This window comes from Suillus discolor (assembly GCF_016758755.1).
Source record: "Suillus discolor strain FC423 chromosome Unknown F5147scaffold_5, whole genome shotgun sequence".
In the NCBI taxonomy this organism is placed as follows: Eukaryota; Fungi; Basidiomycota; class Agaricomycetes; order Boletales; family Suillaceae; genus Suillus; species Suillus discolor.
In genome coordinates, this window is record NW_024541252.1 from 1,208,551 (window position 1) to 1,222,295 (window position 13,745).

The following is a 13,745-nucleotide window of genomic DNA, read 5'->3' on the forward strand; positions in this document are numbered from 1 at the left end:
AATCTCCCGGTATCAATACATCGACCGGTGACCGCGTGCAGCATTATTAATTTACTAGTCACTTACAGTGCGGTGTGCTATGGTGATGCTACTAGTAGTAGTTGTTGTAGGATTGCATAACCAAAGTTTACCACAGAATTGTCACCTGTGGGAGCTTCCTGGCCCGCGAAGTCGTATTTTCCTCTGTATCTGCGCTCTTATGAATACCCCTGTTCTTGGACTGGGAAGCTCAGCCTCAGTTTTGTCTGTGACATCCATATCGTAACAGTATGGGTTAATAGTCGCAATGTGGCATGGCTGAATTCCACAGGTATAATATACTTTAATGGGCGGCCAGATTGTTCACCGAGGTAAGTCCCTTCTAAATACCCCCACTTCGTGCAGTAATTTTGATAAGGTTCGATGGTAGCTGCGTTGCATCCGAGAATGCCATCGAATTGCAACTGAGCAAGTCGTTTAATGTCAGATAGCAGAAATTGATTGCACGTAGCCTTAACACTGGCATGCGAATTTCATCAATAGCAGCCCAAACGCCATGATGCTTATCGTTTGTGATCTTTCTAGCACCGTTATACTTTCATTGAACAACCCCTCCAGATATTTCCAGTCATTACAAAATAGAAACAGATGCTTACAGAAGTGTATCTTCTTTTGAAGTCTACAGTAACGAGGGAGTTCTTCACAAGGTAAATTCTTATATCCACACATTATAGATAGTCATGCCTAGACAATCAGATCTTCATCTGGCCAGAACAGATTACGAGGCTTCTACACATATCAGGCTAATGCCGTGGTTTCCACTCGTGGCAAGGGGATCACAGCTTTGTTACAGAGCAGAGCAATTAGATTGGGTGTCAGTCCGTCGTCGCAGCGCCATATATCTCCTGCATCAACACTGCCTCCAACTTGACCACCCCTTCGGAATACTTCATTCTAGACTTGGCTAGCGCATGTTCTAGTAAGTCTGGCTAGAATTGACAGAATGTTGGCGCTACGGTCCACCGATTGTTGTGTTCGCTACAAGAGCACAGCTCTGGCCAAGGCTGTACACGGGCATCAAACCTGCTGGCGTTTGTCGGACGAATCGGAGACTGGCGCGCTGAATACCGCTACGATCCTCCGTCGTGGCATCTTCGTCAAGACAAGTATACCACTCCCTGGTGACTTACAGTTCACACCAGAATTGTATTTAATAACCTAATCTAGACTCTAGCAATGGCGAGGAAGCAAGAAAAAACACACGCTCAAAGTCTGGTCACAGACCAGAACAACAGCGGATAACGTTCATCGCCTTCGGATATTTCCCTGAACTGTGCGTCCACCTTGACCGTCCCTTTCTCGAATACTTCCCCATCCCACATAGAAGTCCAGCTCTCGACGCTGTGGGCGAACATGTCAACTTCGACACTCCTATATACTTGATTCACGACACCCTTCTGTTGAGCACCCGTGTGCGCTCCGAGAATGATGGAGCCTGGTTCAGCGGAGAGAAGGCCAGCAAGAGCACGTGCCATGTGCAGCTGTTGATCTTCTTTAAACAGGTGGAAGAAGGCTGTTGCGTGAATTGCGGAAACACATCCGCGTAACGAATTCAACGAAGTGAGGTTATTGAGGTCGGGAGTTGAAACTTCTGTTGTATGTAGGGACGCAGGCGGAGCCACAGCGAGGATATCTGGGTCAAAAGCGTCCCCGCCCACGAAGTGAGCTGGAAAAGTCTCTGGAGACGACTTGAAGAGTTCATGCCCCAGATCCCAGAGTTCTGGAATACTTCGTTCAAAGTTATGTACGAGATTATATGCTATGCTCACCTTGATGGAGGTCAGTTCCAATCGTTTGAGCTGCAGGAAAACCATCAAGAATCACTTCCCTGATGACATTTCCAACTACAGACCGTCCATCATGATTAGCACCCTGTGTGGAAGATGGAGGGGGCACATACAGCAGCAGCCGACGTCAAGGAAAATTGGGTTCTTGTGTTCACGTCCGATGCGCACAACTTGCTGATAAGCAGGTAGCCCCAACATCCTGCGTCTAAAGGGCTCGATTTTTGTGTGTTAACTCAGCACAAATGTACAGACAAAATACCTGGCAAAAGAGAAAAGATAGATGCAGCCATAAGGAGCAACCTAGCCACGAACAACTAAGTTTCGATACGGCAGGACGTGTCCAAAGGTCTGGATACCTTGTATGCCTTTGCTTGAACATCCAATATATGCTGTTTCAGAGTTGCATCGTCTTCAATTCCGGTCAGATCCTTGTAAAATGCAGCGTCTTGAGGGCGCAAGTTATAAAGGCTTTCGTCAAGAGTAGGGAAAGTGCGCTGAGCCTCAATCTTTGGAGGTTCCCTATTCGTCATGTCGCGTTCCTTGTCGACACCAGGATCCAAGTAGCTGGAGGGTCATTTGACGACGTGACTGTACTTAAAGCCCAGAAAGTTGACTGCGCAATATTAGTTTGATTACTTACTGGGTATAGAGCAATCAATTACCAAACGCACTAGTAGTCAACAACACTGCACGAAGAGCTAACATTTAGTCAGCCTCCTGTTCACTGAGGCTCTTGAAGCCACTCATATGGGCGTCAACACAGGAAGAGCGTACTCAGCGTGGCGCCCGCCGCGATCTAGTCCGCTATTACGATAAGAGAACAGGTCCTTGGCAGCCTACCCGCAATCTCCTTCAAGTTAGTAACCCACGAACTTACAAACAAAATGCTTTTGTTGATGCGCTCTACCCGGATTCTGGCTCAGCAGCGCGCTTGTGCACTAGTGATGTTAGAAGGTCAAGTATCGTGTTCTGTCTTTGATTAAAATTCGCAACACTCGCTACCTCACCAGCAGGTAAGAAACTGAAATTAGCAAGGCCAGCGGATGACGACTCACCATGTTGACCATCAATTTTCCGTTGGTGGACGTATACACGAACGATACGGTGGTCACCAGGTGTCAGAGATTAGACTATCCTCTTGCCTGGAAACACTAAAAAAGTCAGTCTATCTGATAACGCCTGGCTTGAAGGGCGTCTGAAAATTCTATATACAATCTGATCAGACTAGAACGAAGTTGGGTAAGGTTCATCCCAAGTTCCCGCACGAACAGGCATTTGTCAGCGGAGAGAAAGCCAGCGAGAGCAGTGAGCACGGGCTATATACAACTACTGGTTTCCTTCAAACAGGTGAAAGAAGACTGTTGTGTGAATTTCGGAAACACGTCCACATACGAGATTCAATGAAGCAAGGTTATTGGACTTGCTGATCAGCAAGTAGCGCTGACAGTCTATGTTTAGAAAGTTCAACGAGTGGCGCTGTGACTTGGTGCCGAGACGTAGCCTGCGGAGTTTCCCGGCATCACAATTCCAGCTGAGCGCCGACTTAATTTTCCTTCTCCGACCTACCTACGACACCGCATCCTCGCTCGTTATCCTCCTCGTTCCTTGCTCCCACACCCACACCCTCTTAATTAGCCTTTAATCCGTTGCTGCTTTGTAGTCCATCATTATCGTAATCATTAGAATGTATAAAATCTTAACCCTATCTTGATTGCACCGCACAAGAGTTAGAGCACGACCGAATTCGTAAGCAGGTTTCCCGCCCACACAGCGGCTCCGCCTGCTTGCGTCCCTCCCCGAGCTAACGCTCGGACCAGCCCAACGTCGTGCCGCCGACTCTTAAGCCAGATGAAGCTGGAAGATACGAGAATAGGGTTTAAAGTCCAGTTGTGCAACCGGTCAAAGACCGCAGACCAAACCGTACCGCAACTTTTTAAGACCAAATTTTCGGTCTCGGTTGCCCTTAATTCGATATCTTACGGCTGCCGGTTGCTTCGTTTGACCAGTGTTATGCACATTGAAGCTCATTGGTTCAGTGTTCGAACCACTGAAATTCATTGCCACAGTGCCTACAGTTCTGTACAGTTCCCCGCACGAGTGATCGATCGATCACTGCATTATCGGTTATAGCTTCGTTACAATGTGATAAATGTCAAACTGTTCTCTCAGGGATACTACTTACAAAACACCTGATCAGATCACACCAGAATTGTATTTAATATCCTAGTCTAGACTCTAGCAATGGCGAGGAACACATGGTCACAGTCTGGTCACAGACCAGAGCAACAGCGGATAACGTTCATCGCCACCCACATCTTCGGATACCTCCCTTAACTGTGCATCCACCTTGACCGTCCCTTTCTCGAATACTTCCCCATCCCACATAGAAGTCCAGCTCTCGACGCTGTGGGCGAACATGTCAACCTCGATACCCCAATATACTTGATTCACGACACCCTTCTGTTGAGCACCCGCGTGCGCTCCGAGAATGATGGAGCCTGATTCAGCGGAGAGAAGGCCAGCAAATGCACGTGCCATGTGCAGCTGTTGATCTTCTTTAAACAAGTGGAAGAAGGCTGTTGCGTGAATTGCGGAAACACATCCGCGTAACGAATTCAACGAAGTGAGGTTATTGAGGTCGGGAGTTGAAACTTCTGTTGTATGTAGGGACGCAGGCGGAGCCACAGCGAGGATATCTGGGTCAAAAGCGTCCCCGCCCACGAAGTGAGCTGGAAAAGTCTCTGGAGACGACTTGAAGAGTTCATGCCCCAGATCCCAGAGTTCTGGAATACTTCGTTCAAAGTTATGTACGAGCTTATATGCTATGCTCACCTTGATGGAGGTCAGTTCCAATCGTTTGAGCTGCAGGAAAACCATCAAGAATCACTTCCCTGATGACATTTCCAACTACAGACCGTCCATCATGATTAGCACCCTGTGTGGAAGATGGAGGGGGCACATACAGCAGCAGCCGACGTCAAGGAAAATTGGGTTCTTGTGTTCACGTCCGATGCGCACAACTTGCTGATAAGCAGGTAGCCCCAACATCCTGCGTCTAAAGGGCTCGATTTTTGTGTGTAAACTCAGCACAAACGTACAAACAAAATACCTGGCAAAAGAGAAAAGGTAAATGCACACGTAGGGAGCAACCTAGCCACGAACAACTAAGTTTCGATATGGCAAGACGTGTCCAAATGTCTAGATACCTTATATGCCTCTGCTTGAACATCCAATATATGCTGCTTCAGAGTGGCATCGTCTTCAATTCCGGTCAGATCCTTGTAAAATGCAGCGTCTTGAGGGCGCAAGTTATAAAGGCTCTCGTCAAGAGTAGGGAAAGTGCGCTGAATCTCAATCTTTGGAGGCTCTTTATTCGTCATGTCGCGTTCCTTGTCGACACCAGGACCCAAGTAGCTGGAGGGTCATTTGACGACGTGACTGTACTTAAAGCCCAGAAAGTTGACTGCGCAATATTAGTTTAAACCCCGGACTTACTTGCTGGGTATAGAGCAATCAATTACCAAACGCACTGTTAGTCAATAGCACTGCACGAAGAGCTAACATTTAGTCAGCCTCCTGTTCACTGGGGCTCTTAGGAAGAGCGTACGCAGCGTAGCGCCCGCGATCTCTCTATTGCGATAAGGGAACAGGTCCTTGGCAGTCTATCCGCAGTCTACTCCAAGTTGGTAACCCACGAATTTACGAATGAAATGCTTTCGTTGATGCGCTCTACCCGGATTTTGACCCAGCAGCGCGCTTGTGCACTAGTGATGTTAGAAGGTCAAGTATCGTGTTCTGTCTTTGATTAAAATTCGCAACACTCGCTACCTCACCAGCAGGTAAGAAACTGAAATTAGCAAGGCCAGCGGATGACGACTCACCATGTTGACCATCAATTTTCCGTTGGTGGACGTATACACGAACGATACGGTGGTCACCAGGTGTCAGGGATTAGACTGTCCTCTTGCCCGGTAACATTAAAAAAGTCAGTCTATCTGATAGCGCCTGGCTTGAAGGGCGTCCGAAAATTCTATATCACAATCTGGTCACAGACTAGAACGAAGTTGGGTAAGGTTCATCCCAAGTTCCCGCACGAACAGGCATTTGTCAGCGGAGAGAAAGCCAGCGAGAGCACGGGCTAGATTCCAGTCAGCTTCTTGAAAATTGCAGCTTGGGAATGCAAGCCATAAAGACTTTCATTGAGGAAAGGGCAGAGCGGCGAGCTCCGATCTTTGTGGTTTGTCCGTCCAAGTCATCTCGTGTTTGTTCGCGACACTAAGATCGGTTTATTTAACGACGTGACCGTGACTGTATTGAATAATATTCTAATCCTAGAAAGGTTAGCTGCGCAGAATCCAAGACTGCTTGCTGGGTATCCATAGTGCGATCGATTACAACATTGTGGTGCGAATGGCCCGTGTCTTCCAGGATTGCTATGAAGTATACTGCTTCGGCTGAGAAGAGTCGAGCCTGAGCGCTGAGCGTGTGATGTGCGGTAACGTTTCGAGGCTAGTCCGGACCCGGTTAAACTTCTTTCTTTATCACCTCCTACTATGCTCCAGCGCGTGTAAAATTTGGTGGTAATATCTACTAAGATCCGACCACATCTATGCAAACATGTTCCTAATGGAAAGATAGCACAGGTACTTACATCAACCCACCTTCTTCATTTTCTCAACCCTCCGTAATGCTTCCTGGGCTTCAACAACGCCCTCCCTAATGCCCATCTTGCTACATTGCTCGGCGCTCTTCTCGAACAACTTTTTTGCACCATCCAAGTCAGATGACATCTGCAGGGATCATAAATAAGCATTTTGAATGACTCAATAAAGACTTACTTCTCTCAAACTCCCCAAATTGAAGAGCACCACGCCGAGCGCCTGCTCACAAACCTCCCTTCCATCATCAGCAGGCTGTCCCCATCCGAACCATTGTGAGCTTTTTGGTTGCGCTTGTGCTCGCTCAATAATTCCCAACGCTTGACGTGCCCACGCCTCAGCTTGCGCACGTACTTCTGGTGTGGGAGGACGACGCATTATCAATTCAGAAAGATTATTCATGAGTTGAGCGGCTTGTTGGTGGCCTGTGCATGAGAGAAAGTGAAACCGCAGTGCTTTTGCTCACCTCGACATCGGTCTTCAATGGACACGTTATTTTCTTTGGGTGGCAAGAGTAAAGATATCGCCTGAAGGTACAGTGGCATCGCATACCTGTTGGCAGAGCGTTAGCTTTAATGAAAGGCTGATGTTAACATGTGAAGGAAATCAACATTCCTAACTGGATGAGTGCTACTCACTCAATTCTACCTTTCTTTGCATAAAGGGCACCGAGGGCCTCCAGCGGAGCACCAAGGTCTGCCTTTGACATCCAAGACGGAAGTTCGAGATCTTCTAGTGCACTAGACCCTGTATTGTCTTGCGCTTTTATGTTCGTATCCGAGTTGGCGTTTGTCATCCCAAGTCCAGATAGCCTCAAAACCTCCTCTACAGCCCATATGAGCCATTTCTCCTCCTCATCCAGGTCCCGTTCACTTGCCATTTGGCCCAATTTATACGCAAGAGCTACGCGTCGAAGGCGTTCCTCTTTGCATAAGATGTAGTATGACCATCCAGGCGCTCCTTCTACCACAGCACTTGGCGTCTTTTCGGCATCTGGCAAGGGAGAATGTTGTTCGCTCGGACCGGCACCTAGCTCCCAAGCAATCTGCAGGGCCTCTCGAGAGTGACGGTCTGAGGCGACTTCGGAAAGGAGGGAGGCTAAGCCTGATAGCTTTAGATATGGATATGGCGCAAATGTCTGATAAGGAAGAGACAGTGCCGTTTGGAATGCGCTAAAATCAATGGTCAGAATTCCATAAATAAAGGAGTACCACAATACAGACCGGGTAATGTATCTCTCGCTCAGCGATAAATCTCCTTGGTTCCTCGCTTTTATTCCTGCGCGGAGGTCCCCGCGAACCTGCTCTGGCCAGAGGGTAAAGGATGTGTAGAACTCGTATCTTTAGATAGCAACTTGAAGATTATTACGATTGAATGAAAAGTTCGAAGGCAAGACTCACAGTCCAAGACCAGTCGCTCCGATCCCAAGCGCGAGTAACGCTGTGAAAAGTTTGGAAACGCGTACCCCGCCGACTGTACTATGTGGTGGTGCAGTTGAAGAGAAACCCCTACATGCCATTGGACGGGTACTAGTAATGACTTGGCGCCACGCTGGTCGAGAGTTGAGACGTCGAACTAGTCTACATTGGCCATCCCTAATTGCGGCCATCGCAGTTGATTTTTGAAGATAGAGGAGTCACAACAGTACTGAGTGGTAAGTACTAGCACGTTGGTTTGGCAAATAATATGGTTGCGGCGGCCACAGTGCAGATATACTTACATGATGAACTTAAACGGCGCCGGCGCCAGTTCCCGACTTGGGTGATTTGTTCGCGCTTGACTTTGTTCTCACTATATGACCACTACCACATCCGAAATCGCATATCGTTTTGGGCGCACGGGCCGGGATGTAGTGGCTATCACGACCGACTACCACGCCTGCAAAGACACCAGGTTTACTGCGGTGTGATACATACCAGCAGTGTTTTGGTACTTTGCACTTGTCTGGCAACTAGATGTATTGATCATGGCAGCTGCGGGACATAACTCAGCTGAGCTGAGCGCCGATTGATGATACAAGTAACAAAATTACAGGAAATACAGACTATGAATTCTTTCAATCCTCCACCCTACCAAATGAAAACCCTACCACGTCCCAAATGCGCCCTTCTTTGCAACATCCGGAGCCTCGACTGGAGTACACCCTACGATGACGCGCAAAAGAGAAAATCCGGATGCTAGGTGAGCATGCCACGCCAAGGGCTGTGCCTCTGACGTCTTTGCTGGACCTCCATGGAAGTCCACGTAAGGAACGCCATGCATGCACCGGAAAGGAACTGAACGCACTCCGAGACTGAGGTGGCACAAGGGTTTAGGTAAAATGGTGGGGCCTTGTAAAGGTTCGCTTGCATCGTCTTCGCTCTTTGTTCGAATTCTTCGAAGTAGTCATCAGCTCGCTCAGGTTCAACTCACTCGCGATCTTCCGGAGCTTTTCTAACGAGATCTTAGCGCGCACGAGCTCCCGGTGCATGGTTGTGTAGTGAACGGTAACAAAACGGTTGTGTTTGATGAGGGCCGCAAGTTCGTCAAGGAACCAATCAGGATGATGATGAACGAGCTCGAGAAGATACTGTCAGTTTTCGAAATTGAGTCCGTGGACGGCCAAGATATTCACTTCTAGTAGGCTCGTCGTGGAGCTCCTTGATGCGATGAAAAGTACGACGGGAGAATCCTACACAGTCCAGGATCTCACGGAGCCGAAATATGCCAAACGGGATAGCTGCAAGCTTGAGGTCAGCGGAGATTTTCCTATTGCCCATGAACGAAGTTCAGCAGCTGGTGTTGTGTAAAGTTTGGTCCGGCGGTCCGTTGTATGATAGGATGACAGAATTGCCATAAATAGTATGTCATCCGCGCATGACATCATAAGTTGCGCAACGCTTGATCTACTTAAGTCCTACCTACCGCAATTTTAATCCTCACTTACTATCCTTCATCATGCCCAGATACTGTAGGACAGCTACCTTCGTGCTCCTGTCATTGATACTTGAGTCTGGTACCATTGATACTATTGGGTCCTGCAGTATTCATCTACTCGGTGGCTGCTTTCTCTCACCCAAAAGTCACTATTCGGCCGACAGTTCTCAAAGATTCTTGGAGACGTCGAGAAGCCTGATTCAAAGGTATGTGTAGATATTACTATGTATTAGTAAGTGTGTTTCATTTATTAGTACTGATCTAATCGCAAGGAATACTAGGGCCCTTGTCACAACATTTTCAGACTCCTGGACCGACTCTGGAACCCTGACATGACTTACACAAAGAACCAGCTTGCCGTCCACTCCTGGTTCATCGTCTGGTGCTGGTACACTCATTCATCGTCGCACGGCCGGCACTGATTCACTGTCCTGTACTAGTTCACCGTCCCAGTGATCCCCCCCATAACGCTTGTTCGTCTCATCCCTCCTTGTACTCATCATCTTCATCGTCCGGCGCTGGTTCACCATCCCAAGCTTTCAGGTTCGTGTCATATTGATGCATTAAACACTGTAACTTACTAACTGTAGTGCTCCATCAATGCATCATTGCTGCAATTGTGGCACCCTTTACTTTTCATGCTAATGCATCCCCTCCGCCTCGTCTGATGCATCCCCTTCGCTTGTTGACATCCTTTCCGTCTCATCCCACCCGCCGCTCGCTTTCTCGCGCCCTCCCGCCGTCTGGTGCCACCTCCTTTGAACACACCTGTTGCGAGCTGCAATGACATAGATGGTGCTCTCTTTCTCCTCCTTTGTCATATCCAAGCAATAAATTCAGCTTCAGGTCGCGACGGAAGTGTCAAATAACTGCTAGGCTAAGTCTTGTGAGGACCTAATGTTACCTATTAATGGTTGAAAGCTGAACACATAAGAATGAAGTATTTGCTCCGGTACCATTGGTAATTGCTGGAACGTTCGTCGCCTGGACCCTCGCCGTCTCGTCATGAATGAACCGAATATCAATATTAGTTGAAACTTGAAACTAGTACCAGTCAGCAGAGGCCACTTCCACAAACGATATCGCTTGCATGACCCTTCGCGAGTTCGCATACGTATCACCACATTCCGCTTAAAATCTAGAGAACGAGGTTCTTAGACACCAAAAGCTGGGCGCTAGGGAAGTTGCCGATAAGAGCGCAGCCCCGTATTCCTATCAAGACCAGCAGCATCGCAGAGAACAGCGAGCCCATTGAAAAGAAAGACGGACTACTACTATTAGCGATATTTCCAGCAACGATGCGAGGACGATTTGGCTTTCCCAATATTGGAGTGCGGCGCCCAGAGTTTCAAGATCTTTTAATCGACACGGCCCAAAAGCATGGCGTCGAGATCAGGACACAGCTGTAATATTGATCGAAGGCAGCAAAGATTATTATATGCACAGCTTAAATTTAAGCCTCCATCTCCGTGCTACTCAGCTTCCTCTATATCATCGCTCTCCAACCACCAGCCCTTTCCCTCCTTTTGATCTCTCAAAGCTCCCAAAACCCTGATATCACCCTCGCCATCAACTTCATCTGCCTCCCCATTCTCGTCTTCTCCGAGGACATTCCCACCAACACCTCCCGCGCACCACGGAAGGGACGAAAAAAGCCTATGTGTTCGAGGCAGCTGCAGTTGAGCAATACCAGTGCGATCAACAGCGCGCAACCAGCCACCTAACTCAAGCGCAACGTTCGCATGCGTCCATCTTCCCGGTGCACGCTCGTCACTTGCCCCTCCTTGTCCCAACCAGGTCACGACATCGCCTACGCCTTCCAATGCATCCTGCTCCTTGTTACGCACATCAAACCATGAGGGCTTGCACACCTTCTGTCCTTTTCGTGGAACCGGTGTCGGGAGAGCATGAAGCGTGGACAGTGCAAGTGTCGGAAAGGCGTGTGGGGTGGTGGACGGAAGGTTCTGTGTTGGGGAGATTACAAGGGGGGAAATATGATGATATTTGTACTCACACCACCGACACAGTCAACCCAACTAAGCCCTTCACAGACCCCGTCACATTGATCGACATCAGTACAGAACATAGTATAATTTTCGTGGATGTACAATCCCAGGAGCGACGAGTCAATGGGCGAATCTGATGCAATCGTCTGCCAGCCAAGTAAAAGTTCCTCAGCATACATTAGGATCACACTCAATGGAAGTCGTACCTCTAGGCAAACTCGACTCGTCTTCCGATCATGTTCTGAAAGCCAGTTTGGCAGAGGTGACGGGTCTAGGAGCGTTTCATCTAGCTCACGCTCCTTTGCGGCATCTCTGGCGGAGAGATGTGTTGCCGGAGGGTCTCCCTTGCCTGCATCTCGTCAGGTTGAACCAAACTGGCGGTAAAGCGAGTACTCACGTTTGTTATACAATATCTTTCCCATCAGATGAAATAGCACTAGACTCTGCTCTCTTCGCGTGACAGCCTCCAAGACAGCCCGTGCACTTCCGGCCACATTCCGTCGGGTCTTTCCCTTCCCACCACCCTTGGTCAACGTTACTACACACGCAAACTCCAGTGCCATCACTGCGCTCCTGATATCCCCGTTCGACGACTCGACAATCATCTCTACAACATCTTTGGCTGGTGGCTTTCCAGAAGTAGACGCAAAATGCTTAGTGAGCATCGCCTGCAGAGCCTTGTTCATCAGCGTCGGTGCAATAGGGTTGAAAGCGATGCGCGTGACATATGGGCTAGTGGAAAGATCAGCTCCGAGAAGACTTCTTATGTCTATAGTCTCTTTCTTGGACCAGCGTGCACCGCCTGCACCGTCCCACGCATCATCATTATAAGCATTCTCGCCGCGGAGACCTGAGTCGGATATGATGATCACAACTGGGGGTCCAGACTCAGAAGAGCTGCAGAGCGACTGCAAGGCATCGTGAAATCGCGCTTGCGTAGGAAGGTGTAGAATATTAGGTAGATCCTCCAGAAGGATCAAGTGGCGGTTAGAAGGACGGCTCGAGGAAGTGGATGGGAGGGATGGCGTGGATGACTGTGATAGAAATTTTGACTGGCTATGAGATTGTGGCTGCATCGACACGATTGCAGAGCTTGTCGCAAAAATATTATAACATGAGGAAGCTCTCGTGAGGAATGCCTGAAATTTGTCGAACAGTGCTTCCGTACCCATCCAAGAGTCATCTGGAAGGAAGAGTTAACAATCTATACAAAAAGTACATTGCGATGCTCATCACCCCCAAAATCGTCAATCAAGGTACTCGGACCGCGTTCGCTCATACTGTTGCGCCACTCGACGATTTCGAAACCCATCTCTCTTGCTAACACACGTAGTGTAGTGGTCTTTGCGGTACCAGCAGGCCCAGTGAGAACCAGAATCCGCTGTTAGGAGATACGCAGGATATGACTGAGTCATGGATAAATCAAAAGGACAAGACATACGCGATATTTTCGCAGCTTCCCAGCTGGCCCTCCTTCAAAGGCTTCCGAGAGCCATCGCCGCACATCCTCTACTTTGCGCTTGTGCACTGCCAAATCGGCCTATGGGTGATTCCCAATGAGAACAATTGCACCGATGTTCAGCTGGGCACAACCAGAGATGAACTGAGGCAGACCTCGATCGTTGGCTCATGCTTGTCCACCCAGAGCCTATCATCGTCCCGATCAACTGGAGGCTTTCCCTTGCCCTTCACGTCCTTCCTTTGGATCTGCGGCTGCAGAAGTGAGGGTTGTTGCGACGACACGGGTGACTCTTGGGGTCGCGGTTGAGGTACAGATCCTATCAGATCAAACACGGGTGGTTTTGCAGACTGATATGACAGTGAGTGCAAGGATTATTCAGCTTGTTTTGACGCGTAGTATAAGACCGGGCAAAAACGCGTTCCCGAATTATTATGACAGACCTACAGTTCTCAGTTTCTTGTTCGGAGGCTCAGAGGACGCGTCGAGTTTCACGGTCTTGAGTTTTGTTTTGTTTCTGGACGCCTTGGAAGTGGAGCCAGAAGACGACTTAATAGTATGCATTTTCAAAGGAACAGCGGCTTTGTAGGATGTACCCAGCGGTCTAAATTTAAAAAGCAGCCGAAAGCTTTAAGATTCAACAAGTACAAACAACTATTGCGCAAGTAACTTGTTGTAAGTGAATCATTTAATGGCCCGTCAAAGGGTGCACGGTCATGCTCTTGACAGGTTGTCTCTCCAATTTTTGAAACTATATCTGGATCTGTGAAATCCCACTTTCATCCGTGATTATACACCATTCAAGTACATGCAACGCAAAAGCCTGGGACATGAGCGCTAGCGGTGGCCCAGAGCCTCGAGGTAGATGGTCCAGTGCCAG

The 13,745-nt window shown here is 48.6% G+C and overlaps 4 protein-coding genes across 4 annotated transcripts; all 4 read right to left on the bottom strand.

Moving 5' to 3' along the window:
• Positions 1–1,244: 1,244 nt before the first annotated feature.
• Positions 1,245–2,356, bottom strand: F5147DRAFT_567364 (uncharacterized protein; the record flags this gene model as incomplete). The annotated part of the gene is made up of 5 exons (XM_041430850.1): positions 1,245–1,759; positions 1,809–1,883; positions 1,940–2,031; positions 2,086–2,126; positions 2,183–2,356. The coding sequence occupies 5 exons, from the start codon at positions 2,354–2,356 to the stop codon at positions 1,245–1,247; spliced, it is 897 nt and encodes a 298-aa protein (XP_041298258.1).
• Positions 2,357–4,085: 1,729 nt separating this feature from the next.
• On the bottom strand, positions 4,086–5,206 carry F5147DRAFT_768744 (uncharacterized protein; the record flags this gene model as incomplete). Its single annotated transcript, XM_041440995.1, has 5 exons — positions 4,086–4,609; positions 4,659–4,733; positions 4,790–4,881; positions 4,936–4,976; positions 5,033–5,206. The coding sequence occupies 5 exons, from the start codon at positions 5,204–5,206 to the stop codon at positions 4,086–4,088; spliced, it is 906 nt and encodes a 301-aa protein (XP_041298259.1).
• Positions 5,207–6,187: 981 nt separating this feature from the next.
• F5147DRAFT_672565 (uncharacterized protein) lies at positions 6,188–8,246 on the bottom strand. The gene is made up of 6 exons (XM_041435683.1): positions 7,885–8,246; positions 7,708–7,824; positions 7,123–7,656; positions 6,951–7,036; positions 6,665–6,897; positions 6,188–6,616 (listed from the first exon to the last, which is right to left on the bottom strand). The coding sequence occupies exons 1-6, from the start codon at positions 8,091–8,093 to the stop codon at positions 6,479–6,481; spliced, it is 1,317 nt and encodes a 438-aa protein (XP_041298260.1). The 5' UTR covers positions 8,094–8,246; the 3' UTR covers positions 6,188–6,478.
• Positions 8,247–10,793: 2,547 nt separating this feature from the next.
• On the bottom strand, positions 10,794–13,473 carry F5147DRAFT_605012 (Rad17 cell cycle checkpoint protein-domain-containing protein). The gene is made up of 8 exons (XM_041432313.1): positions 13,313–13,473; positions 13,021–13,215; positions 12,848–12,946; positions 12,643–12,787; positions 11,804–12,589; positions 11,613–11,755; positions 11,415–11,552; positions 10,794–11,364 (listed from the first exon to the last, which is right to left on the bottom strand). Exons 1-8 carry the CDS (start codon positions 13,427–13,429, stop codon positions 10,873–10,875), a joined length of 2,115 nt encoding a protein of 704 aa, XP_041298261.1. The 5' UTR covers positions 13,430–13,473; the 3' UTR covers positions 10,794–10,872.
• Between the last annotated feature and the right edge of the window lie 272 nt (positions 13,474–13,745).

Bases quoted from the DNA above. Each gene is read 5' to 3' on its own strand.
- F5147DRAFT_672565 (XM_041435683.1), bottom strand. From the start codon at position 8,093: ATGGCCGCAATTAGGGATGGCCAATGTAGACTAGTTCGACGTCTCAAC. The intron at 7,825-7,884 runs GTGAGTCTTGCC...TGCTATCTAAAG, and splicing joins GGAGCGACTGGTCTTGGACT to ATACGAGTTCTACACATCCT. The intron at 6,898-6,950 runs GTGAGCAAAAGC...GCCACCAACAAG, and splicing joins CATTGAAGACCGATGTCGAG to CCGCTCAACTCATGAATAAT.
- F5147DRAFT_605012 (XM_041432313.1), bottom strand. From the start codon at position 13,429: ATGCATACTATTAAGTCGTCTTCTGGCTCCACTTCCAAGGCGTCCAGA. The intron at 13,216-13,312 runs GTAGGTCTGTCA...CTGTCATATCAG, and splicing joins CGAACAAGAAACTGAGAACT to TCTGCAAAACCACCCGTGTT. The intron at 12,947-13,020 runs GTCTGCCTCAGT...AATCACCCATAG, and splicing joins AGCATGAGCCAACGATCGAG to GCCGATTTGGCAGTGCACAA.